Below are 27,832 nucleotides of genomic sequence, written 5' to 3'. Positions count from 1 at the left end.
ACAATGTTTTAGACTGAAATTATATTGCCATTTTTTTCCTTTCACATAAATATTATATGTATTACCTTGTTTAAAATACGTCACAAAATTAATTTCTGTTACAATAAGTTGTTTTCTAAAGAATTGGCCCACTGATAAGACAACTTACATGACTAATGTGTACATATTTACATCACTGTGATATATTAATCCTTGTAAACTTTGGGTATTTTTTTAACCAGCTATTCCCTCGAAGATGTACATGGTTGTATGTAATGAACAACTGCTTGCTATCAATATCTGGTAAGTCTTCTAGTTTTTTTATATTAATAGTTGTTATTACTTGTTATTAGCTCTTATATTATTTATTTTCTTACAGGCAAAGCTTCCCAGCTTTATTCTCATAATTTGCCTGGGCTGTTTGATTATGCAAGACAAATGCAAAAGTTGCCTGTTGCTATTCCAGCACACAAACTCCCTGACAGAATACTGCCAAGGTAACTCTGCATTTAGTTCTGCTTTCATGCTTAGAGATAATTCATTCTAATACCTATAGCTAGGAGAAGTGAAAGAGCAAATCATGTATAATGAAAAGCATAAGTAATTTATTTTAGCTAGGATTTACCATATTCTTGTTCTAAAATTATTCTACTTTATGCTTTCCAATTACATTAAACATTTTCTCTCTGAATTTTTAAATTATCTTTTCCTTATAGAGCTATTTTTTCCTGTAATTTTACATTTTCTATAATGCCCTTGCTCTTAACATTCATTTGTTAATTTGAATAAAATGAATTTTCAAGTACAATTTCTAAGGCTAGAAAATTGAATGATTTATTGAATGAATTTTTTGCATTTGGAGATAATTACTTAGAAGTTAAAAGAGTTTTGCTTTTGTATTTTTTGGCATTTTAATTATGCTCTTTTGTTTATTATAATACTGATCCTCTTGTTTTCTAAAGGTCTTCTGAGTCATAAATAAAATTTAAATTGTATTGTGCAAAATATTATGAGACAACCGTTCTTCCTTTACAAATTAGTTGTAAATGATGTAAACCTTTGCTTTCAAGTACCATGAGAATCTGTTCTCAATTACTGAGTTTGCAGTATAGCTAATATTTGCCCGTTTGTACACAAAAATCTTTGTTTTGTTTTTAATTTTTATTGTAAAGATGATGTACAAAGGGGTTATAATTACATAAGTCAGGTAATGAGTACATTTCTTTTTGAACAGTATCATACCCTCCCTCATTCTCTCCCAGTTTTCCCCCAACCCCCCTGCCTCCCAAGTTGTATAGTACATTTCCAACATAGTGTAGTATCACTGATATTTTAGTTCACCCTTAGTCCCACTATAAAAAACTTTTTGAAAAGTAACCTTTTATTAACTCATTCAAAACTGTATACTATTTTAAAATAGATTATATCAAACTTAATTGGACATTTTATGATTACTATGAGCTGTAATTACAAACTTTATTATATGTTGTTATATAATAGCTGAATTTGGAGTTAAGGGTGTTGTACCAGCCTTGGGAACTGTTTTCTTCCCCTAGGGATCATCTGCCCTTATTTTTCTCCCAGCTATACTTTGTACCGCTGTTTGTCTGGCTTATCTATCCAACTTCTGTATCAAACTTTCTACTTTGATAATCCAAAATCCTTAGATCACAAAAAACACACACCAAGCTTTCAAATGTAAATGAGTGTCTACAAGAAGTATGAGACACAAACTTGAATGCAAATAGAGACTCTTTTTATGTAAAAAATGGGAAAACAAAACATTTTGCATGCATATGCTTTTATTTTTAGCTATCTTTAGTTCTTCCAAAGTTTACATAATACACAAAATGCATATGAAGTGTCCTTTATACAGAAGGGACAGAGCTTAATAAGATACTGCCTTTCCCTTAAGTAATTTCCATATAGTAGGATTTTCCCCTGTATGGGTACTCACCTTTCACATATTTCAGAGATTTTGTTATAGCTGATAGTATTTGTAATGCCCACAAATAACTCATTCTAAAGTTTCATTATCAAGTAACTAGTTACTACAAAAAAAAATTTTTTTTTTTTGGTTGTGGGGCTTGAACTCTGGGCTTGGGCTCTGTCTGTGAGTTCTTCAGCCCAAGGTAAGCGCTCTACCATTTGAGCCACAGTGCCACTTTCACAAAGGATATTTTTGTTTGTTTTGCAGTACTGGACATTGAATTCGGTTCTACTTATTAGCCAAGTGCTGTACTACTTGAGCTGTGTCCCTTCTGGTTTTTAGTTTATTTTTCAAATAGGATCTCTGGTAAATTTTTGCCTATTCTGGCCTTGAACAACAGTTTTCCTATCTCTGCCTTCCAAATAGCTAGGATAACAGACATAAAATCTCTTAGTCATAAACTCTATTAATTCTGTCACTAAGTGGCAGGAAATCTAAAAACACCTTAGCCTGGTAATACTGTGTATGTATTGTTATCATTCCTTCACCCATACCTGGAGCCTACCTTAAGCTTCTGTAGATTGAAGATCTCCTAGTTCTGAAGACAGAGAATCTCATGGTAGTCATTCTGAAAACAGGTACTCATTGTACCCAATTATAACACTTCTGTAGCAAAGCATACGCTTTGAAATCTTAAGTTGATTTTAATTTAAAATTATATAAATACTTTGAGGAAATTCATCTATTAAATGCAATCAGAATTCTTACCATGTAGGGTTTTTTGAAATTATATATGTAAAGTACCTATCTGGTATGTGGCACCTAGTAGGCTATTACAAAATTGAACCAGTTGTCACCAGTAATGGACGTAGTAAATTGATCTATGCCTATAATGTATTTAAAATACCCTACATTAAATATAATGCTAAATTGCTTAACTAATTTAGTATTCCCAGAGATTGGATGCTGATAACATTAATTTTATTGCCTTTTGTAAAATCATAATTAAATTTAAGGCAATCTGTAAGTCACAACAGAACATTACTACTTTTTTTTTTTTTTACAGTATTACAGTGGGTTTCCCACAGCTAGATTTTCAGTGACTTCATTTTTAATTCTTTTTTTTGGTCAATCATGGGGCTTGAACTCTGGGCCTGGGCACTGTCCCTCAGCTCTAGCTCAAGACTAGCACTCTACTACTTGAGCTACAGCACCACTTCCAGTTTTCTGGTGGTTTATTTGGAGATAAGAATCTCATGGACTTTCCTTCCTAGGCTGGCTTTGAACTGTGATCCTCACATCTCAGCCTCCTGAGTAGCTAGGATTATAGGCATGAGCCACTGACCCCGGCTTTTCATTTTTAATTCTAAGCCATACTTACTAGTTGATTTTTCTGATCCATACAGTATTTTTCCTATGGTCCTTAAGACCCTGTCAGTCAATTAATCCCCTCAGGTTTTGACAAGGCCAGTAACTTACACTGTAAGTTAGCCTGGTGTGGTGCAACCCTATAATTATAGCACTTGGGAGACAAAGGCAGAAAGGATCTTGAGTTTGAAGCCAGCTTGGACTGTATAACAAGGCTTGTGTGTGTGTGTGTGTATGTCTGGTACTGGGGCTTGAACTCAAGACCTTAAGTTTGCTCACCTTTCTTGCATTGCAGCTGGTGTTCTACCATTTAGACTATGCATCTAGCCAACTTTTTGCTAGTTATTTTTAGAAAGAGTCTTGTGGGCTTTTCTGCCCAGGCTGGCTTTGAACATTGATCCTCTAGGTCTCAGCCTCCTGAGTTGCTAAGATGGTAGGAGTGAACACTGGTGCAAAAGAAAAAGCTGTAAGTTAGGTTCAGGAGTTAGGAAAAAAGTTCACAAGTTGAATCCTGTTGCCAGTGGAAATCTAAGAGGAGCTATATTCCAATACTTAAAATTCTGAAACATACTTTGGTCAAGGTCCTTTGATTAAGCTATGGGGACATTTTCTTAATTAAAACTATAATTTATAGAAATTCACAGCTTTTCTTTATGTATGGTTAATAAAATAGAAAAGTAAAGTGTTTTAATCAGAATTATTATTGCTACTTAGGACACAGCATCTGAGTAATTTTTGTCCCCTTATTTATGTATCATAGTACCAAGAAAACCAGTTCTCACAGACAGCACTTAGAAATGCTAACAATTTTCTAGCAATTTACTTTGCAAACTCAGAATAGTCCTTATTTAAATTAACCTAAAAAGGAAGAAAGTAGATTTTTTTTTCAAAGTTGAATTGCTGAACAGTAAATAGGCTGATCAGTGGACAGACTTGGATAGACTGACACACTAGAATAGCAGATTTTGCTCTCTAAATTACATAGTATAAGGACTTAAGCATCAATCTCAGCCTCATGGAAGGCATGACTTACCGCTCAGAACTCTTGAACATGTTTAGTGACACAGAACTGTAAAGTGCGTAGCACTTAGTAAGGACTCAGTATGATTATTACAGACTTTTATAAATATAAAATTGCCATCTCTAAAAATGCACCAAATGTTAAAATTATAGCACCACAATGTTATATGTGCTTGGTTATTATTTTGTTCTACAGTGACAAGAACATCCATCCAGATGTTCTTCTAAACTTATTTGGAACTAAACTGAGTGTCACATGCATGCTGTACAATACAATTTTATATAGAATTGTTCAATTCTGATCTTAAACAGTACAAAGAATCAACATCTAATATTTGGTACTTTTTTATAATTAAAAGAAATTTAAGTATGTATATAGCAATAAAAAAGCTTGATCTGAATTTTACAGAACGAGGAGTCTTCATTATGTTCATTTCATTATAAATGACATTGGGAAAGGGTTTTTAGGTTCGTTTATTTTTTGTTGCCAGTCCTGGGGCTTGAATTCAGGGCCTGGATACTATTGCTGAGCTTCTTGTGCTCAAGGTTAGTTCTCTACCACTTGAGCCACAGCTATACTTCTGACTTTTTTTGGTGCTTAATTGGAGTTGAGAGTCTCACCTGTCTGGACTGGCTTCAAACTATGATCTAAGATTTCAGCTTCCTGAGGAGCTAGGATTACAAGTGTGAGCCACCAGTGTCCAGCAAAGTATAGTTTTTAAAAATAATTTTAAATGAGTATCTGTTAAATTTTAATGGTGTTGAAAATGAACTACTGGGGGCTGGGAAGGTGGCTCAGTGGTAGAGTGCTTGCCTTGCATGCATGCATGATTCCTCATTACCACATAAGCAGAAAAAGCTAGAAGTGGCGCTATGGCTAAAGCAGTAAAGCACTAGCCTTGAGATGAAGAGCTGAAGGACAGCACCCAAGCCCAGAGTTCAGGCCCCACGACTGACGAAAAAAAAGAAAAAAAATGAACTACTGTATTCAACTCGTGGGGGGTAGGGAGGGGAAAACTATAGGAGAGAATGAGGAGTGACACTATTCAAAAAGAAATGTACTCATTGCCTGACTTATAGATCCAAGCATGTGGAAAATTTACAAGCCTATTTTGAGTCCTTTAACACACAAATATACTACACATTTTCTATTAATTTTTATATTTATTAATACTATTTATGTACTAATGAAAATCCCTGAACTATTCTGCATTCCCGTTCACTCACCTTCTACTCATGTCCACCTTACTTCCTAACTTCCTAGTCCCTCTAATACTCTTCTGTCATCCTTGATTTCTTTGTTTTTATATATGACCAGAAACATGCAATACTTGTCATTCGTGCAGTATAAATTTATTAGATGTGCTAAAAATACCTTCTGCCAAGTTTTTACTTACCTTCACTTTTTTGGTGGTGTCTTTTGGTGAACCAAAATTATAGACTGAACTAATTGAACTCCACTAGAGATGCACCAGATGAGGGGAAGGAATAAAACTAATTAGTTAAAGCTAATTATATTTCTGGCTTATTTTTGCATTTAAAAAGAGACCTATGGTTATGGTATTCTGTATTCTAAATACTTTGTAGGTTTTTTAACTATTTAAATCCTTAATCTATTTGAAATTGGGGATGCAAGAAAATGATCCAGTATAATATTATTTTTAATATATGTGAATTATCAGCATCAAATTTTTTTTTAAATTGTATTTTATTTTATTTGAGAACATACTGTACAGAGGGGCTACAATTACATGGGCAGGATAATGCATACATTTCTTACCAAGCATTGCAGCCTCCTCCTTTGTTTACCCTTCACTTCCCTTCCCCGCCTCCCCCCTCCCCCCACCCAATTTTACCCCCCTCCCCCCACCCGATTATACCCCCCTCCCCCCCCACACCGAAATTGTAAAGCTGGTTTTGACATGACATTTTGTACTTCTCATTGTTGCAACAGGTCCCCCTGAATCCTTAAACGACTTGTTTGTCCCCATCTCCTCCACATGTTATACTGACATCAAATATAGTGAAAGCGGGGGTTACACTGTGGGGGAGGGACATACAAAGCAACAAAGAAATAATCTTATAAATGCATTAGAAACACATATCAGCATCAAATTTTAACTCATCCTTTCGCTGCTGATTGGCAACAACATCTGTGTCATATACTGTTTGCCTACATTTGTTAAATACTCTTTTTCATTCACATTTAGGAAATTTGCTGTTTCAGCAAAAATCCCCGAAACCAAGTGGTGTCAGAAGTGTTGTGTTGGTAAGTAAACGTGCAGTGCCAAGTAGCTCTCCTATTTTGTAGAGTGACTGAAGAATCCCAGTGAGGCTCATTTTAAGCTTCATAGAGCTTTTAAACAATATGCCTGAAGACATTCTGCCAGGACTAGTTTCTTTTCTCCTTAAGTAAAACACATTTCTTGAGCACTGCATCCCTACATAGAGTAAGCCTGATATAGCACCTTGCACATAGCCGGTGTTTAGAAAGTAATTTGTTGACTGGATAAATGGAGAAAGTAATATGCTTTTTAAAGTTTTAGCACTTTATCACATTGTATTCTCAAAAGTGTCTGGCTCTTACTTTTGACTGTGCTTAGTAATGCTGTGACACTGCATTCATTCATCAGGTACCCCTTCCTTTAGTGTGTGAAACCTCGTGATTGTAATATAATGGTGATCATCTGTCTGTGCACATGCCCTTAGACTAAATTGCTTTCCTCTAGTGTTTCTGTTTTCTGTTTTCTAGTTTCCTTCCTTTAAGTTGCTAGTGTTGTAAAAGGAAGCAAGTATATTGTTACTATACCAGCAGATAGAATGTGCAAAGAACTCTTAACATAACTGAAGATGGCATTTGGGCTAGGTCTCCAAAGAATTTATGAATGGATGGAGGGGATTTCCAACAAAGAAATGGCATAAGCATGTGAAATAAAGCATAAAGTAAATAAATACCTGCTGAATATTACAGTATAGCTGGATAAGGTTGTACAAAGATTGGTAGATTTGTGTGAGCTATTAGACTGTGACATGAACTTTATTCACTGTCAGCAAGGAAGGTCCAGAGCTTTAGTAGTGTCAACAGGAAGAGAAAGGAAGGGGAAAATGGGAGAAACAACTGAAACCTTGAACCCAGAATGGCTATGTGACATTCATGGGAAGTAAGAACTGCTGCTTTGGGGCAAAGGGGGATGACCACATTGAATTTAGACACAGTGATTTGGGTAACGGCTAAAAAACATCTACCTGTCTAAGATGGCTCTGCATGAAGAGAGGAACCTTAATCTCCTGTGTTGATTTTTTTTTTGCGAGGGGAGGGATGTACTAGGTAATTTTGCTGTTCCCTGTCTCTTTTCCCTGTACTATTCAAACCTATGTGAAGTTTGTGAACTTTACTGCTGCTAACCTTTTCCACAGTTTCATTTTCATTTCAACTATATTTACTTTACATCTTAAGCGTGAGAAAAACCTAAACTCTGAGGTGATTGAATTTTATTACTTATGTATTTTTATTGTAGGATTCCATTAAGATCTGTAATATTTTCAAAGTGACCAGAGGAGTTTAATAAAGGAGGAGGGAGGCATAGACAAATATCCTAGACCCAGAGCATTATTGCTTCTGAGTGTTCCTGCCTTCTGTAAAATACCTGAATGTGTCCTGTCAATTTGTCAATTTACTCTGACCCCTTTCTTAAGAATGGTGCATCCTCAGCTAACTGCCCTGCTATGATGAACCTAGTCCTTCCTGACCCTCAGCCGTAGAGCAAAAACAGGTTCCTGTGTGCACGCAATAAAATTGCTTTAAGTGATGATAGTGCTTCTTTTTACCCTTCTATCTAATTAAAGTTGAAATAACAATCTGCTTTCTTTTCGTTTTTTGAACATGCAACTGTTACGTGGAGGAGAACTCATGTTTACTTTTTTGCCTTGACAGTGAGAAATCCTTACACAGGCCATAAATACCTATGTGGGGCACTTCAGACGAGCATTGTTCTGTTAGAGTGGGTTGAACCAATGCAGAAATTTATGTTAATTAAGGTAAGCAGGAAAATCAGCCTTAGTGTACAAACTTGTCAGCTTTTCTGTTCTTTAGAAGAAAACATGCTTTCAGTTGATTTTCAAGATAATTTAATGATTTGAAATTCTGTGGCAGTCTGGTGAAAAGTCTACTCATATGTTATAAACTCAGTTCATCCAGCAAAGTTTAGAGAAACTAGAGAAATATTTCAAGGGTATATCAGTAAGGAGGTGGAATCCTAATACCAAAAAAAGAGTGTGTTGGAAATATCTTCTCTGCTTTCACCTGTTCTATCAAAGCAGAGCAACAATCTCTAGATTAGTGCCTCAAAGGATAACCAGTGAGGAGGAGGAAATGATTTGTTTGGGACACACACACACACACACACACACACAGACACGCACGCACGCACGCACGCACGTGCGCACGCGCACTAACTTTGCCCAGTTCTTCCTATGGATATTTTTGGGTTAGAGGCTTTTTGCTTTGGTTTCTTTATAAACTTTAAAGATAACCTTTTAAAACGTATGAAGTACCAGCTTAAGTACATCAAGGAAATAAGAGATGAATTTTAGGTCTGACTTCTTTGCTGTGTATATATGGGTTACATGTTCTTATTTTATGAGCATTTGATCCCTCTGTAGAAATTGAAGTCAAACTATCACTAAACTTTGTAACATTGAGCTAGTATGTTTAAAGTATTGACTTCTGTTACTTAAAAATCTTCAAGTTTTCATATTAATATTAACCTCAAACTGAACTGAAACTAGAGATGAAAGGTTTCAAAAACTTGAAACATTGAGATAATAATTTCACCAATAAATTGACTGAGACAAATTCTTTTTTTTTTAACTCCAATTTCCATCAATTAAATATGATGGCTTCCCAGACAATAAAGATGATGTTCAGTGTATAAAACTCCAGAATATTAGTATTTGATGATCAGTGTATTGAAATTAGTGGAATTTACAAAACATTTACATGTAAGCAGAAATAAACAGGCAGTGTGCAGTTGAGCTCTAGTCATCATCATAGTCTGAGTCATATTTCTTTCCTTGGATAGTTTTCTTTTCCAACTTTGTGAAGTTTGTCCCAAATTTCTTTCGCCTTGAAATGGTGGCTCCATTAAATTTCCACTGTAATTAAGAATATCAGAACAGTGGCTCTGTGGCTCAAGTAGTAGAGCGCTTGCCTTGAGCTGAAGAGTTCAGGGACAGCACCCAGGCCCAGAGTTCAAGTCCCACGACCAACAAAAAAAAAAAAAAAAATATATCAGAACAGTCAAGCCTCCATTCTAAATTTTCTGTGGTGAAGTCATCTGTATTTCCTACGTCAGTAAATCCAACTACATAATCTTGTGTCTTCCCGTCTTTTGCAAGTGCTAGTGTGGGAATGACTTTGATATGCAATTTCACAAAGGAATGGTGCTTTTTCCACATTCAGCTTCAAAAATTTGGTTTCAAGATGTCTCTTAGAAAGTATCACCAAAGGGGCTGGGAAGGTGGCTCAGTGGTAGAACATTTGCCTTGCATGCATGAGGCCTTGGGTTCAATTCCTCAGCACCACATAAGCAAAAAGAAAAAAGCCAGAAGTGGCGCTGTGGCTCAAGTGGTAGAGCGCTAGTCTTGAGCTGAGGAGCTGAGGGACAGCGCCCAGGCCCAGAGGTCAGGCCCCATGACTGGACCCAAAAAAGAAAAAAAGTATCACCAAATGTCTGTTAGTATTTTGCAACTGGATGTAGAGTCTCTGTAGAAATGGCAAACTATTTTTTTACTCTCAGACTTCTTGAAAAAAGTCTCTCTGACTAGGGATTTCTCTGTGTTCACCATGTCCTTTAGAAAGTCATTCTTGTTTCTGATGTTGAGCTTTCCTTAGTGCCACAAGTCTCTTTTCTTTGAAGCACTCCAGTTCATCTTCATCCATCTGATCCAGTTTCTTAATTTCAGAATCCAAATGATCTAGCACTTTGGTAGTTTGAAGCAACTGGTTTTCCAGGACTTTTGAAAATGTCAACAGATGCATCACCTTCCATTCTTATGGTACTGGTCAGCTTTGGTACTGAGTTCTAGGTGTCCAGGGAGTGAGGGGGCAGCAGCTCAAGAGGCTGAGACAAATTCTTTAAACTGAAAGCTGAAGGGAAAATAGCATTATGCATTTTCTGTAGCAGAGCTAGTAAATGCAGCCTATATGTGACAAAAGAGTTTTATTCTCAGCTCCTCTTGGTTCTTGCTTATTTAACAAAAGGATACCTTACCCTAAATGAGGAGTGGTAAAGTCTATGGAGTTTAGTCTTTCTACCTGCCTGCCCTCTCTTCTTCCTTTCTTTTTTTTTTTAATCTACTTTAGTTGGGTCCTGATTTCTTTCCTTCCTAACTTCTGTAAAATGTAAAACAATTTTATATCAGTTATTCACATATACTGATTGACTGATTAAGCTTTAGTGATAATGACTATATGTCATCTGATAAGTTAAATCATTTCTCCTCATCTGTAATGAAAGGCTCCTTCTCTATTAAAGGAATTTAAATGCCAAGAGCATGAATAAGGGAATACAGACTTTGACATACAAAGCTTAATAATTAACCCACCCATAGCTATTATATGTATTTGGTGGTACTGGAGTTCAAACTCAGATCCTAATGCCTTCAAAGCAGTTGTAATACTACTTGAACCACACACATCCCCATCCCCTTTTTGTTTCAATTACTTTTTGAACAGGGCCTCATATTTTTTGCTGGGGACAGGTCTGGGTCTCCTGCAAGACCTCTTTAAATTCACTAAGTTATAAGCCCCTATTACTTTCATCTCCCTTTCTGTGTCTCTCCACTTCAAGATTTCTGTTGTTGTGGGGCTTGAACTCAGGGCCTTGGAGCTGTCCCTGAGCTTTTTCACTCAAGGCTATCACTTTGAGCCACTGCACCACTTGCAATTTTCTGGTGTTTAATTAGAGATAAGAGTCTCATGGACTTTTTGGCCCAGGCAGCTTCAAGCCAAGCCACGATCCTCAGCTCTCAGCTTCTTAAGTAAGTAGGATTACAGGCATGAGCCACCAGTGGCCCAACCTGCTTCAAGATTATCTATCTATCTATCTGTCTATCTATCTATCTATCCTTTGTTTCTATATTTGATACTGTTTCATTTATATTCATTGTGATCTATGACTCAGTCATACTAAGCATTCTCTTCTTTTTGGCAGTACTGGGCTTTGAACTCAGGGTCAAAACATTCTTGGACTTTCTGCATTCTTCCTCTTAGTGATATTTCTGACAACTTTTGCTTTAGATGCTACCTTTTTATCTTAAATATCAGGTAGAAATTAAAGGTCTTCCCAGTAGTCATCTATATACTATCAACTAAATACAATGCTATTTGTTGGGGGGGGGGGGGAGTAAGCTGTAAGGACTGGTCTTGATACCAAAGAGCACTGGATTTAATCCATGAAAAAGGAGAACTGCTTAGTTATTCACCTAGTTAGAAACATGATCGATGCCTAAATGGAAAGCTCCTAGAGGTACAGGGGGTGTATTGGTGGGGTGTCTTCCCCGGGAGAGTGTGGGCATGAGACAGCGAGTGCACACAGAGCTGTGCTTCACAGCCACACAAGAGCCATGTCAGACTAGTCCTGACAGCCCATCTTACCTTTTTACTTTCTTTAAAATGTATGAATTGCTAGCACAAAAGTAAATCATATTCAGTAGCTTTATTTAATTTTAGCAATACTATTTGGAAAATACAGAGAAAATACAACCCAGTTACAAAATGTTAGAATGGGCTTAACAAAATACATATATGGGTCTTGAATTTGCTTAACTTGCTCAGCTCTTTACAACTTGAGCCATGCATTTAGCCAAGATCAGTTTTCAACTATGCTGTTAAAAACAAAAACAAAAAAACAACACTTCCTCAGATTTCCTTGACACGTTTCCAGTCAGCTCCCATCTTTTCTCCAAGGAAACTAGAAAATCCTTGTTCTTTTTACTATATATACATAATATCCCTAGACATTAAAATTGATTTTATCTGATTTTCAACAGCATAAAAGTAGAATCAGAAAGCATATACACATTTGTTTCTAGTATCTTTTGTGAAGTATTTTATTTATGTAGTCATTGAACATAGCTAAAAAAAACTAGCTATTTTCATTAATTTCCCATGTGTGAGTGAGTATCTGTTCACTGTTGGTAAGCATTTGCAATATTTTCAGTTTTGTATTATTCTAAACAGCACTACTATAAGGTTTTTTTGCATATGTCTTTCATGCATGTGTATCTGTGTTCCTAGAATATAAACCTAGGAATAGTGTTGTTGGGCCACAGGAATACATAGCTTCAATATTAATAAGCAGTATAATCAGTTGAAGCGTACAGTCAGTGTGTCAGCATTCATTCACTCTTCTCTGATGCATGTTACCATCATTATTTTTCATTTTAGCCCTTCTGGCAGGAATGTATTACAATAATTATAGCTTTATTGTTTGATTACTAGAGTTAGTGTTTTGTATTTATTTTTCCACTCTAAAATAAAATTATTCCTAACTTATATAAAATTTAAATTGGTTTTGTTATTACTATTAGTTAATTGAATAGAAGTCACTAGAGATGAAAAGTAAATTTATTTTACCTATGGCATTTTCCATTGGTTATAAAAATATCATGTGCGCCGGGCGCTGGTGGCTCACGCCTGTAATCCTAGCTACTCAGAGGAGGCTGAGATCTGAGGATCGCAGTTCAAAGCCAGCCCGGGCAGGAGAAACCGTGAGACTCCTATCTCCAATAAACCACCAGAAAACCGGAAGTGGCGCTGTAGCTCCAGTGGTAGAGCGCTCACCTTGAGCTGAAGAGCTGAGGGACAGCGCCCAGGCCCAGAGTTCAAGCCCCACGACCGACAAAAAAAAAAAAAAAAAAATACCGTGTGCCAGCATTTCCCACCTCTTTCCCTATGTTTGCTAAACTAGTAAGGAAAGCAGAATAGTAATTTAAGGAAGCACCAAACTAGGAGATAGAAACAGGAGACTAGGATATCTGTTTTTCCCTCTACTCTAATTTACTCAGACTATGGAATTCTAACTTAAAACATTTTTACAGTAATAAGCCTAAAATCTTTATGGAAATATTTTGTAGTACAAACTTGTCTGCATACTCTGAGCTTGTGTGGCAAGAAGTCATATTTATAATACACAGATAATTAATACATTCTTGCAAAACTTAACTTTTTAAGTTTGTTCTCATAAGATTATGGCTTTTGTTTTCCTTTATTTAATGCATTTCTGTTTCTTTCTCTAGCACATAGACTTTCCTATACCGTGTCCACTCAGAATGTTTGAGATGCTGGTTGTTCCTGAGCAGGAGTACCCTTTAGTCTGTGTTGGAGTTGGTAGAGGGAAAGATTTCAACCAAGTGGTCCGATTTGAGACTGTCAACCCAAATTCTACCTCTTCATGGTTTACTGAGTCAGGTTTGTGATTTTTATGGAATTATTAAGGCCAGTACATATGCTGGTTTTGTAAGTAACAAATTTACTGTATTTCTCAGTAAGCAGAAACTCCATAGAAAGCCAGTCTTGAATAACTACAGTAGCAGAATGGAAGAACAGGTGACTTCTTTAAAGAACTAATTTATTTGACACATTTAAAAAATTTTTATGGACAAATCATGTGCATGTTCAAAGTTCATATGTGTGTGTGTGTGTGTGTGTGTGTGTGTGTGTGTGTGTGTGTGTGTGTGTGTGTGTGTGTGTGTGTGTGTGTGTGTGTGTGTGTGTGTGTGTGTGTGTGTGTGTGTGTGTGTGTGTGTGTGTCCGTCCGTCCATCCATCCGTCGTCCGTCCGTCCATCCGTCCGTCCGTCTCCTAGAGCTTGAATTCAGAATCTGGACACTGTCCCATAGCTTTTGTGCTCAAAAGCATTCTACCACTTTGAGCCACAACTCCATTTCTGGCTTTTTGCTAGTTAATTGGAGGTAAGAGTCTCATGGATTTTTCCTGCCTGGGCTGGCTTTAAACCGTCCTCCAGTCTTAGCCAAAAAAGCTGGAAATAAGCTGTAGCTCAGGTGGTAGAGCTGTACCTTGAGCAAAAATAACTTATGGACAGTGCCCAGGTCCTGAATTCAAGCCCCAGCACTGGCAAAAAAACAAAACAAAACAAAACAATATCAACAATTAATGCCTCTTTGTATTTTGGGAGCATTCAACTCTCTCAAAATGCTTTCATATTTTTAGCTTATATGTGTTGAAAATGATTTTATTCTCTGATTCTTTCATTCAGTATGTATTTATTGTATATGCTAGACATCTGCAAATACTATGTACAAAGCCCAGTCTAGCCCTTTTGATAGTCCTGAGTTTAAAATTTTGCATCAGTCATAACCATAATTTAAAAGATCAGATTTCTACATATAAACAAAAATATTGCCATTTCAGGCTAAGCATGCTGGCACACCTCTAATCTCAGTTACTTAAGAAGCAGAGGTAAGATCACAAATAAAGGCCAGCCCAGAAAAAGTTATTGAGAAGACAATAGTTATTGAGAAGTTATTGAAAATCAAACAAAGACAAGGAACAGTTAGGGCTTAACTGGTAAAGAGTGCTTATGTAGGGCTGGGAAGGTGGCTCAGTGGTAGAGCGCTTGCCTTGTATGCATGAGGCCCTGGGTTTGATTCCTCAGCACCACATAAGCAAAAAGAAAAAAGCCGGAAGTGGCACTGTGGCTCAAATGGTAGAGTGCTAGCCTTGAGCTGAAGAGCTGAGGGACAGCGCCCAGGCCCAGAGTTCAGGCCCACGACTGGACCCAAAAAAAAAAAAAAGAGTGCTTATCTAACAAATACAAGGTCCTATATGCAGTTCTCAGGACTGCAATAAAATGATGCTGCTGCTGCTATGATTAGTGGCAGTGATGGGAACAAACATTTTACGCTTTATTGTGTTGAATGTTTGCTTCAACATTATAGGACCCAAGTAGCCTGGTTCAACCACTAGACATGTTTTGCAAAAGATATATATATTTCCATTCCAAGTACAGGGACCTTGGAATTCTTTCTTTTTTTCATGTCTCTTTTGTTGTTGATACTACAGTAACTAAGTTTATTGTGCTTTCTTTGTTATAGATACCCCACAGACAAATGTTACTCATGTCACCCAACTGGAGAGAGATACCATCCTCGTATGTCTGGACTGTAAGGTTTTATCTGTAGATATCTTATTTTATTAAGATTGCTTGTATCTTAGCTTCTGAGTGACTTATTTTTTTTCTAGGTTGTATAAAAATAGTAAATCTCCAAGGAAGATTAAAATCTAGCCGAAAATTGTCATCAGAACTCACCTTTGACTTCCAGATTGAATCAATAGGTAAGTCAAAGTTTAGTAATTCTTTGCATTATGAACTGCTTAAAAGAATTTTATCTTGATACAGAATCATTTTACATTCTTGAGTCAGACGCTAATAGATGCTTTACTTTTATAAATTATAAAGGGAAATACAAAGGAGGCTACTGAGAAAGTGTTCTTCATTATCCTCTTATGGTAAATAAGATTATTTACTACAAAAGATATTTAAAACCTAAAAAAAAAAAGAATTTTACCTAATATTTACTGGAACTAGAAATGCTTATTATTAAGGACTTCTTTTTAAATACATAGAATATAATAAATGCAGGATCACTGTTAGCCTGACTTACACATTCTCAGAAATAGTTGGATATTTATATGTAAATAATGTTACCTTTCTTACAGATTTTTTTTTTTTGGGTCCAGTTGTGGGGCCTGAACTCTGGGCCTGGGCACTGTCCCTCAGCAATTCAGCTCAAGGCTAGCACTCTACCACTTGAGCCACAGCGCCACTTCTGGCTTTTTTCTTTTTGCTTATGTGGTGCTGAGGAATCGAACCCAGGGCCTACAGGCATGCAAGGCAAGTGCTCTACCACTGAGCCAACTTCCCAGCCCTCTTATAGATTTTTTTAAAGAAATGTCTAAACATTATTTCTTACAACATGGTTTGAATTCCCATTTTCTCCAGACTCCTACAGATTCTCTATGAATACTTTGAAATTTGGCACTCAGTGTATAGTGGTCCTGGCAAAAATGAGTGCTGATTAGTATGTATACACATTTCTTCTGGTGTCCTTTACCAGTAAAATAAAGGTAATGGCACAGAAATAAAAAAGGCCAACGGCAAATAATTTAGCTATTTTATTCCTGGTTTCCTCTTTTACCTAACTATATCTTCCTCACAACAAACAAATGATGATGATAAATCATTTTAAAAGGGTTAAAATGAAACCTTTGTTTTAAAATACATAGGTCAGAAAATAAGACCAACAAAGCAGGGTGCCAGTGGCTCACACCTGTAATCCTTGCTACTCAGGAGGCTGAGATCTAAGGGTCATGGTTTGAAGCCAGCCCAGTCAAAAAAGTCTCTGAGACTCTTATCTCCAATTAACCACCAGAAAACCTGAAGTAGAGCTGTAGCTCAAGTTGTAGATTGCTGGTCTTGAGCAAAAGAAGCTCAGGGACTGCACCTAGGCCCTAAGTTCAAGCCCCAGGACTGGCCAAAAAAGAAAAAAAGATCAGCAACAAAAACTCAGAGGTGTACTGGCCTGTAGCCTGCAGCATTTGAGGAATAAAGACCACAACTGGGCTGCTGGTTGATAAAACTCAAAGTATCCTCAGGAGATAAACTGTAGTGAGGCTTACTGCTTGAGGAGCCTGGAAATCAGTCATGATGGTCTTACAGATTATTTTTTCCCCATCCTTAAAGGAAAAGATAATTGCTGTCCTATAAAAGCAAAGAATCCTGAATAAATCATTGTGTAGCACTGTTGCTCGAATCAAGCAAGATTAGCATAGAAAACAAAATTTGTAATCTATAAGAATGAATTTTTGAAAAATCTCAATAAAATACTAGCAAATAGAATTCCCTGTTATCAAATAGTAGGCTTTATCCTTGGAAAGCAAGGATGATTCCACTGTGAGAAATTACTTCTGTAACATACCAATCTAAAGATTAAAAGAGAAAATAACTCATGAGTCTTCAACACAAGCACAAAATAGAAAGAAATGGGCTTTACCTAGAAAAGCCTATTGAAAATATATTTAATGATCCAGCTATTTCCCTTTGAAGTGAAAAATGTTTATTATCACATCTCAACATTGTCGTATTAGACAAAAAGGTGATTAGAACAAAAGGTAAATGGATCATTTTGCCAATATTTGTGTACATAGAATATACAAGTATGAACAATTACCAGAACTAGTAAGAATTCATATTTGCTAGCTATGAGAAACACAAATATGTGGGGTTTCCAAACAATTTGAAATTTCATTTTAAAAAACTGACCCATTTCATGGCAGCAAAATATAATAATGAATCTACCTGGACATGGTGGCACATTGAAGCATACCAAATGTATGACAGCTGGAAAGATTGTTACGTTAAGGATAAATATTAAGCTTAAGTAGTAGTTTGGGATGAAGAAAGGCCAGAAAGCACTGGGATAGGTAGGGTATACCGTCTGTATTTGTCTTTATTAAAAACATAAACCTGGCCGGGCACTGGTGGCCCATGCCTGAATCCTAGCTACTCAGGAGGCTGAGATCTAAGGATCGCAGTTCAAAGCCAGCCCGGGCAGAAACGGCCGTGAGACTCTTTTTTTTTTTTTTTTTTTTTTTTGGGGGGGGGGTTCCGGTCGTGGGGTCTGACTCTGGACCTGGGCACTGTCCCTCAGCTCTTCAGCTCAAGGCTAGCGCTCTACCACTTGAGCCACAGCGCCACTTCCGGCTTTTTTCTTTTTTGCTTATGTGATACTGAGGAGTCGAACCCAGGGCCTCATGCATGCAAGGCAAGCACTCTACCTTCCTAGCCCAAGACACTTATCTCTAATAAACCTCTCAAAAAAACAGAAGTGGCGCTGTGGCTCAAGTGGTAGAGCACTAGCCTTGAGCTGAAGAAGCTCAGGGACCGCATTCAGGCCCAGAGTTCAAGCCCCATGACCAACAAAAAGAAAAAAGAAAACCATAAACCTGGCACCAGTGGGTTATACCTGTAACCCTTGCTACTTGGGAAACTGTGATCTGAGGGATTGAGGTTCAAAGCCAGACCAGGCAGGAACGAAAACACACACACACACACACACACACACACACACACACGCACACACACACACACACGCACACACACGCAAAATGGTAGAGTGGTGATGAATGTTTTTCTGCTGTTGACTATACTTTTCTGTATGTTCACAGTATCTTACTTTAAAATTTTTGTCATTTTACCAAACAAAAATTCTATAAAATATATACCATAAATGTTTTTACCAAAAAGATGAAAATATTTTTAAATGTCAAGATGTCAGATAAATGTGCTAAATCTGATATTTGTTATTAATTGATACTATATGAAGATAGAGGAATGAAATGATGCTTATCAGTTGAACTTTTGTACTATTAACAGTAATTGAGCTGTTCTTGCCTGCTAGTTTGTCTACAAGACAGTGTGCTAGCTTTCTGGAAACACGGCATGCAAGGTAGAAGTTTTAGATCTAATGAGGTAAGTAATCTTTTGAGTGATATTTATTTATTAATAGTTTTAAGGTGACTGGCACAGTGGCATGTCTCTGTTGTCCCAACTATTTAGATCCCAGCTACTCAGGAGGTAAAAACAGGAGGATCATTTTGAGCCTAGGAGTTCTAAAGTTACTGAGAACTGCCTGAAGTTTTAACTTTAGAAAATTTCTAAATGGCACCAGTAGCAACTTTATTAATGCCTAGTACTTACAGTAGTACTGAGCCTTCTCCCTCCCTCCCACATTACCGCTCACTACCCCTCCAAATAACTTCATATATCTCATGTGTTTCTACATGATCATTCAGCTACAATTTCTTTCAGCTTTCCCAGACAATGACCTGGATTGAGAATTCTGATGTTGGGTCTCTCTGTCCTCAGGCACCTATCTCCTTGTATTTTAGCAGTGATTACCAATGCTGGCCTTCTATATTTATTTTCCCTATTCAATTGACATTGATAATATTCTTTGTCTTTTTTTTTCGGCTGGTTGTGGGGCTTAAACTCTGGGCCTGGGTGCTTATCCCCGAGCTTTCAGCTCAAGGCAAGCACTCTACCACCTGAGCCACAGTGCCACTTCACTTCTGGTTTTCTGGTGGCTAGTTGGAGATGTGTCTCACAGCCACCTTCCTGGGCTGGCTTTGAACTATGATCCTCACGTCTCAGCCTCCTGAGTAGCTAGGATTACAGGTGTGAGCCTGCTACCAGTGCCCAGCTTCTTTGTCCTTCTTACCAATGTTTAGCTTGATCTTGGGAGTTCTTCCTACCTTATAAAGAAGTAATTTAACTTCAAGCTACATGGAACATTTAATTCAGGTCATTATTTATACCAGGAAATGCCAGTGTTATGAACACGAACAAGATATATTTATCCTTAAATAAAATAATAAATAATCAAAATTTTTCCAGTAACCCCCCAAGCCATTAACAATAGTATCATTCAATTATTATTTGATGAAGTTGTATTACTTGATCATTGGAGAGAAAGAACCTCAGATGCATTGAGCAAGAAAATGGCTCATTTGCTTCCTGTAAAGAGTATTTCTTCTGACACAGTAAGTGGTATGGCTTAGTAGTCATGTGTATACATTCTGGAAACATCCATGTTTAAATCTCAGCCCTGCTAGTTAGTAGCTAAGTGGTAATGGCCTGTTAGTTAACTTTTGTGAGTTGAAAATCCTTAAGGGTTAGTGAAATGTAGTATGTAACATGCTTGCCTGGTCTGTAGTAAGAACTGAAGAAAACACCTCTGTTACTGTTTATCAGCAGGAGTTCCCATAAATAGGTTTAATGTCTCAAGAAGCAGTTTTCCAAACCACCTGTGGGAAAGGAGCAGGAGATAAAACAGTCCAGAGCTAATAAATACTAGTCACAGAAAGAAAGACATCATAGGCAGGGTAAATCGGATTGAAAAGGAAGTAGTTTTCCCAAAGAAAACACCTGGAAGGGGTTTTCAAACCATACAGCTAGCCCTTTAATCCACCTCCTCCAGAAATGTCCTGTTCTTCTAGTACACAAACCTTCAGTGTCCTGGAAATTAGCATGATGAACCACTGTGATTGTGCTTCCTTCTCTGGCATGGGGATTACACCAGAACTATCAATAGTGTTTCTAGAGTAACATATTGTAGGGATTTTATAGAATAAATTCAGCTTTTTTTATTTAATGTTTTTTTTATTGTAATGATACTGTACGTAGAGGTTACAGTTACATGAGTAGGGTAATGAGTACATTTCCTATCAAGCATTATTACCTCCTCCTTTGATTTTCCCCCACCATCACTTTCCTCCCCTCTACCTCCCCAACTCCTCCCTCTCCCCCACCCTGCCCCGACATTGTAAAGTTCATTTTCAACATAGTGTCCTATATATCTCATCATCACAATAGGTCAGCATGCATCCCCATTTAAGCATTCTGCTATTCCCCTTCACCTCCCCAAATTACGAAAATGTATATACAAGATGCAGAACACTGAAATCAAATACAGTGAAAACAGGGGTTATACCATGGGGGAAGAACTTACAAAAGAAAAGAATCACATAGTGCATTATAAATACATTAAAAACAATAGCAAGAAAGAAAAAACGCCTTGTGTCCTTGTCTTGGGGTACATTTCACTCAACATTATCTCATATGGTCATATGTACATAGCCTTTGTCCTCTGTTTGTCGTAGACATGTACTAGACATTGCAAACAAGGGAAACTATGGGACCTATGTTTCTTTGAGCCTGGCTTATTTCACTTAATATAATTTTTTCCAAGTCTTTCCATTTCCTAACAAATGGGACAATATCATTCTTTCTGATGGAGGCATAGAATTCCATTGGATCACATTTCCTCCTTGATCCATTCATCTACTGAGGGGCATTGGGGTTGGTTCCATATCTTAGCTATGGTGAATAATGCTGCAATAAACATGGTTGTCCCAGTAGCTTTGACCCAGCAATCCCACTTTTGGGCATTTATCCAAACGATCACAAACAAGGTCATACGAAAACTACCAGCACAGCCATGTTTATTGCAGCATTATTCACCAAATTTTTTTAAGCCTACAGTTTGTGGGAAACATTTACTGTCATTTTGACAGTCATCTTTCCAGTGCCTCACACCTATAATCCTAGCTACTCAGGAGGCTGAGATCTGAGAATTGGGGTTCAAAGCCAGTTGGTCAGGAAAGTCCACAAGACTCTTCGCTCCAATTAACCACTAAAAAGCCAGAAGTGGAGCTGTAGCTCAAGTGGCAGAGCACTAGCCTTGACCAAAAAAAAAAAAAAAAACTAAGGCACAGCACCCAGGCCCTGAGTTCAATCCCTAATATTAGCAGACAACGTGCGTGCGCGCGCACACACACACACACACACAGATTCAAATTTTTTAGTTCTGTAAGCTGTGAATACTGGATTTCTCTTTATTTTGTACTCTGATTCTTTTTTCACAACTGGCTAAATGGTCACACTGACTTCTTGGAGGATATGTCTCATCAAAAATTTTATTTAAGAATTATGGGGGAGGGGCTGGGAAGGTGGCTCAGTGGTAGAGCGCTTGCCTTGCATGCTTGAGGCCCTGGGTTCGATTCCTCAGCACCACATAAGCAAAAAGAAAAAAGCCAGAAGTGGCGCTGTGGCTCAAGTGGTAGAGCGCTAGCCTTGAGCTGAAGAGCTGAGGGACAGCGCCCAGGCCCAGAGTTCAGGCCCCATGACCGGACCCAAAAAAACAAACAAACAAGACTTATGGGGGAAAATAAGAAAGTTGATTTTTATACATTGTGCGCTTACTTAGGCATTATATCCACTTACACATTATAAGAACACTGCAAGGCAAGGTAGACCTTTCCTGTCCCATTTTGCAGTTTCCAGGAGACTGCATACCTTTCCAGACGTAACAACTAAGTGGAAGAACTGAGACCTAACTCATCATGTTTGGTTTTTATACATCTCCTGTTATACCACAGAACAGCCTTTGGGAAAAAGACCCAGATCTTACTGCTACCAGTAGCTTTGCCATCAGCATTAACATAAATTATGGGGGGCGGGGGGGAGGATGGGAAGGGATGGAAAGGGGAAACAAAGGAGGAGGCTACAATGCTTGATAAGAAATGTACTCATTATCTTTCCCATGTAATTGTAACCCCTCTGTACAGTATTCTCACAATAAAAAAAAATGATGAAGGGTTTTTGGATTCATAAAGTGGACTCTGCTTTTCAGTTAAGTTTGTTCTGAGCAAGTAGTTTTTCTTCACCTGTATTTAATGATTTAATGGTCTTCCATATTTGCCACATTTTTCCTACACCACCAAATTGACATATTTACAAGCAGACAATAAAGAAATCATGCAGGGCCTCTGTCTTTCTCTATCTTGGGAGGATCCTCCCTGTTTCAGATTTACCAACAGCATGAATCAAGAAAAGTCAGCCAAACTTGAGACTCAGGTCCAGGTAAGGGGCAAGGGTACAGCAAGCAAAAAGAAGAAAGTGGTACATAGAACAGCTGCTGCTGATGACAAAAAGCTTCAGCAGGGAGCTGGGAAGGTGGCTCAGTGGTAGAGCACTTGCTCGCATGCATGAGGCCCAGAATTGCTGCTGTGGCTCAGTTGGTAGGGCTCTAGCCTTGAGCTGAAGAGCTGAGGGACAGTGCCCAGGCCCAGAGTTCAGGCCCCACGCTGGGGGTGTGGAGGGGAGGGGAGAAAATAGCTGTGAATAATATAGCTGGTATTGAAGAGATGAGCATGGTTAAAGACAACACCCCAAAGTCCAAGCTTCCCTCTTGCAGTTACTGGTCACTTAGAAGCCAAACCAATCACAGAAATGCTTCCTGGAAGGTTAAGTCAGCTTGGGGCTGACAGCTTACCAAGTGGTAGAAAGCTAGAACAGTTCCCATGGCAAGTGTTGAATAACAAAACACCAAAACCAGAAGACATTCAGTGCAGCGGAGGAGGATGTTCCAGATCTTGTAGAAAATTTTGATGATGCATCAAAGAGATAAAGCAAGCTAAAATCTCTGGTTTTTGGAAGCTGGCATGGACTAGATTCAATAAATCAGCTATGTGGTTCCAAAGTTTCACAAATACGGAGAACATCACCAGTACAGTGATACAAATATTTTGTATATTAATAATGCTGCTTATTCAGCAGTTTTTTGGTCATTTGATTTTGCATTTTGCACTTCCAGGATCTATACTTTTGGTCAAAATATGAAGAAGTGGTGTAGTTTGTGGTATTTGGGTTTTAGATTCTTCTTTTGGTGGGGGGTTATCTTTGATGTATGCATGTGGTATGTGCGTCAACAATGGAGAGCAAATTGGAAAAGAGTTTTGTTTATACTCTCCTTCCCTAGTAGAAATAAATCTTTGCATTTATAAAAAATCATGCAGGCATATTTTTCCATCCTAGGGATTGTTTCTTTTTCTTGTGCCAGTATTGGGGGCTTGAAACTCGGGGCCTTGAGTTCTTGTACTGAAGGCTAGCACTCTGCACTGGAGCCATAATTCCACTTCTGGCTTTTTGCTACTTAATTGGATTTAAAAGTCTCAGACATTTTTTGCCCAGGCTGGCTTCGAACCGTGATCCTCAGAACTTAGCCTCCTGAGTAGCTAGGATTACAGGCATGAACTTTGAACACCTAGCTAGAATTATGTTTCTTTTCTGTATAGTTATAGTAAACTGTCCATTTAAGATTTTCTATCTTATATGATTTTTATCCATCTTTAAAGATGTTTTTATCTTTAATTTGAGAAAATCAATTTATGTTTTAATTGAACAGGTAACACAAGAAATTTCAGATAGCACAAGAATTTTCAGGCTCCTTGGATCTGACAGGTATAACAATGGGTTGTATTAAATATGTGGGACTAAATGTGGTTTCTAAATCCTGCATGAAACAATTTTCTTATTCAAGAGAATTGAAATTTCTGTAATAATACGTTCACCATGGGGAGGGGGGTAGTTATTTTTTAAAAGCTTGATCTTTCAAGTAAGGAATCCATAGATAAGTCAGTACTATTTTGTATTAAGCATACTATCTATAAAGTATTATAAAGTATTTTACTATCTATCAAGTGTTTTGCATTACACATACTATCTGTAAAGTCTTTTACAGCAGAAGAAAAAAATATCATATGCTAGCAAACAGAACTTACTGATTTTGTAGTTTTATTCTAATTCTTACTTTAGTATTTATGACCCAAGTTTAGTTCCCCCAATCTATACAGGTTTCTACCATCCCTTACCTCTCATCCCTAACTCTACAAGAACACTGGCTTGGAGGTAGCAAGGAGGTGGGCAGCAAAATTACTTCCCAGTGCTGGAGCTGGCCCTTTAATCATAATTATAGTAGATGATCTCTTCAATAACCAGCATATACAGAAGTATCAACATTTTTCCAGAATAATCTTTGTTTTTTGTTGTTGTTTGTTATTACTTTTAGGGTCGTGGTTTTGGAGAGTAGACCAACTGATAACCCAACAGCAAATAGCAATCTGTACATCCTGGCAGGTCATGAAAACAGTTACTGAGAAAGAACGAATTCTGCTGCTGCAACCAGAGTGGACGCTTGAAGCTGTACAAAAGCTGCAGTAACCTGCCTTCAGTTCCTTGTAATTTATTGTGGCATGAGACAAGATGGGGAAAATATTTGTTTTAAGTGGTATGGATATATTTAGCATATTGAAAACCACACAAGTGCTTAATTCATTGTTATGTAATCTTTGTACATATAGGCGGTATTTTTCTGTGAAACTTCATATTGCTGAAGACATATACTAAAAACTTATGTAGATAATGTACTTTTATGAGATGTACAAGTAAGTGTCCTATCTGTACAGATGTAAATGTTGATGAAAATGCAATTGGGGTTAATATTTTAAGAATTCTTTAGTATATTCTTGGGTGTGGTTATATTACAAAATGGGATGCTGGCAATGAAACAGTACACTTAACACTATGGTATTTTTATTATATGTAATTTAGTAATATGAATATAAATCTTGTAACTTTTAAAATTGTAATGGAGGCTGTAATCATTTTATAATCTTGTTTTTAATTTTAATGCAAGTACACTGGTGTTTATATTTGCACAGAGTATTGATATGTGATGTATTAAGTCACAAAAGTAAGCTGTGACATTGTCAATATGCATTTGGCTTCATATCTTTTTTACATGTTTACTATGTGAAACAAACCAATTAACCACCAGTTGTAGTAACTGATCTTTTATATTTAAGCAGAGTCTTATGAGATTGCTTGTCTGTGCTTCAAATATACCCTTAAAAGAATTTTAAATCACAGAATAGCGGTACCATGATGTAACACTGCAATTGTTGTGTCTGAATTATAGTATACACAAAATAAATTAGCATTATTAAAGAGTCCACACTAGACATTTCACATAATCACACCGAAGAACTGTAACATTCCAGAGTGAAGTGGTTCAGATTTCTAGTGGAATTTCTATTTTTTGTTGGCCTTTATGATCATTTTCATATTTCTTTTGTTTTAGAGTATTAACACATGGCCAAAATAATTTAGTTACTACCTCATATAAACAATATAATGGTCATTACACATCACAGAAACTTAGTTTGAGTTAAAGCCATTTTTGAGTGCTTTTTTTTCCAATGAGATAATGTGTATACAAAGTTTTAGCACACTTTTGGCTCTTTTGATATATGTTCTTTATATTTCAATGCGAGTATATACACTAAGAACAAGCTAAATTGTGGTTTTTGGTCTTCATTTATTTTAATAGATAATGGTTTAAAATATGTTCTCAACTGTATATAGTGTAAAATAAACATGTTTTTTAACATGCTGTTGTACAGTAGATTGTCATCTGGCTTAATGTGTATGTAATAACTAAATTATATTAAGGGAGAAAAGTTGTTTTACACTTAAATCCCTAAGTATGGAATTATGGTCCCTCACATCTTGATTGAAGCAGAAATGTTTCCACATCTGAGAAAAGGGAACTTTTTGTAGAATCTTCAACTTCTGATCAGGAAACACACTTAAACATTCAGAGTGTTCTGGTGGGAGCCAGGATCAGCCTGTTTTGGTAAATAAAGTCTTGTTGGAACACAGCGCCACCTATTTGTTTACCTATTGTCTATTATTGTTTGTGCTACATTGTTTAGTGTTGAGTGGTTTCAAGTAACTGGATAGCCTGCAAATCCTAAAATGTTTACTAGCTGACTCTTTACAGATAAAAATTGGCCATCACCTGAATTAGAAACAGGAAAGAAGAGGGTATGGAAATGCAGTTGTGGAGGTAAGGAACAAACACTAAGTGTCTTTAGAAGAAACGGATTGAGCAGTCAAGGAGTATCATTTCTACTACAGCCTATGCCATAACCTGCCACTGACAAGTCAAGTGAATTCCCATGTCTAAAATTGTATAGGTCATAGTAACCATAGCAACTGGGTGTATTCTTGCTTTTCAAGACACTAAGAATAATTTTAGCATTTACAACTAATAACTATTTAAAACACTAATAGTACAACATGATCAATATGCTGGGAAAAAGAAAAAAGACTCGTGGATAGATGTTCAAAAACCTCAGGTTCTGTCAGCATTTACTGACAAGGGTGTTGATCCTTCTTCTGGACCACTGTTTTTTTCAGGTCTAAGCCATACAAGTTAAATAAAGGATCATTGTATCTCAAAAAAAAAAAATTAATTTTCACAGTTCTGGTTCCTCACATTAGGAAATTAGAAATATTTTCACCTTATAAAATAAGATAATTCTGAAGTACACCACAGTATGAAAACCATTGGTGGAGTTTAAATCAACATTTTTGGGTGTGGTCCAAGGAAACTGGTCTTTAGGAGATAATCATCTTTAATGACAACTTACTGTGCAAACAGAATTCATCCAAGATTTTTTTTTTTAATTTTGTGCCTATATGCTCACTTAACTGTTGGAACCACTTTAGTTCATCTCATTCAAATTCAAGCTACCCTGTCCTTTAGCTAATTTCAAAGATCAGTTTACTGGTGTCTGCTTCATTCTGTTTGCAAGTGTGTATATCTGATTTCAGTGAAGCTGACAAAATAATGGGTATATGTTATCAGTTTTCATCATTAATAGCACAGGTATCAAAGGTATAAAATAATGAGTAAATTCTCTAGGTATTGTTAAATTCATTTGACATATAAATGGAGGCATTGAAATTGTCGAGGATTTATTGGTAAGTAGGTGGCTAACATTTGAACCTACTTGAAGCTATTTGAACCTATTTGAAGCTAAGCAATGATGACAATACATGCAGAGTACTTGAGTCCACTGCTCTCTCTTACTTTTCTTCTGAAATGATTTTCTTCAGAAGTTGGATTTTCATGGTCTCTGCAAAAAGAAAAATTCTTAAAGTTTTGAGATTTGGGCTAGGAAGGTGGCTCAGTGGTAAAAGCGCTTGCCTTGCATGCTCGAGGCCCTGGGTTCGATTCCTCAGCACCACATAAGCAAAAAAAAGCC

General features: G+C 37.1%; 2 protein-coding genes and 1 pseudogene across 11 annotated transcripts in view; 2 read left to right on the top strand and 1 right to left on the bottom strand.

Moving 5' to 3' along the window:
* Map4k3 (mitogen-activated protein kinase kinase kinase kinase 3) overlaps positions 1-26,443 on the top strand; it is a 149,142-nt gene extending 122,699 nt beyond the window's left edge. For 9 of the 10 annotated variants that reach the window (XM_070025428.1, XM_070025436.1, XM_070025433.1 and 6 more), the window contains 10 exons: positions 222-282; positions 359-476; positions 6,508-6,566; positions 8,232-8,335; positions 13,598-13,769; positions 15,415-15,483; positions 15,563-15,655; positions 18,781-18,851; positions 24,127-24,182; positions 24,790-26,443. In XM_070025428.1, coding sequence (XP_069881529.1) covers positions 222-282; positions 359-476; positions 6,508-6,566; positions 8,232-8,335; positions 13,598-13,769; positions 15,415-15,483; positions 15,563-15,655; positions 18,781-18,851; positions 24,127-24,182; positions 24,790-24,877 — 891 coding nt within the window. In that variant the 3' untranslated portion in view covers positions 24,878-26,443. Of the gene's footprint in view, positions 1-221; positions 283-358; positions 477-6,507; positions 6,567-8,231; positions 8,336-13,597; positions 13,770-15,414; positions 15,484-15,562; positions 15,656-18,755; positions 18,852-24,126; positions 24,183-24,789 lie in introns of all 10 variants that reach the window. The other variant, XR_011372508.1, reaches the window with a different exon arrangement.
* Positions 9,163-10,347, bottom strand: LOC138829221 (thioredoxin domain-containing protein 9-like; annotated as a pseudogene).
* Positions 26,444-26,570: 127 nt separating the features above from the next.
* Cdkl4 (cyclin dependent kinase like 4) overlaps positions 26,571-27,832 on the top strand; it is a 51,090-nt gene continuing 49,828 nt past the window's right edge. The window contains exon 1 of the mRNA XM_070025438.1: positions 26,571-26,628. The gene's annotated coding sequence lies outside the window, so the exon portion shown is untranslated. The remainder of the gene's footprint in view (positions 26,629-27,832) is intronic.

This window comes from Dipodomys merriami, unplaced genomic scaffold (assembly GCF_024711535.1).
Source record: "Dipodomys merriami isolate MVZ:Mamm:240054 unplaced genomic scaffold, mDipMer1.0.p SCAF_17, whole genome shotgun sequence".
Taxonomy (NCBI): Eukaryota; Metazoa; Chordata; class Mammalia; order Rodentia; family Heteromyidae; genus Dipodomys; species Dipodomys merriami.
The sequence above is the reverse complement of the archived record's forward strand: the minus strand, read 5'-3'. Positions and strand labels throughout refer to the sequence as shown.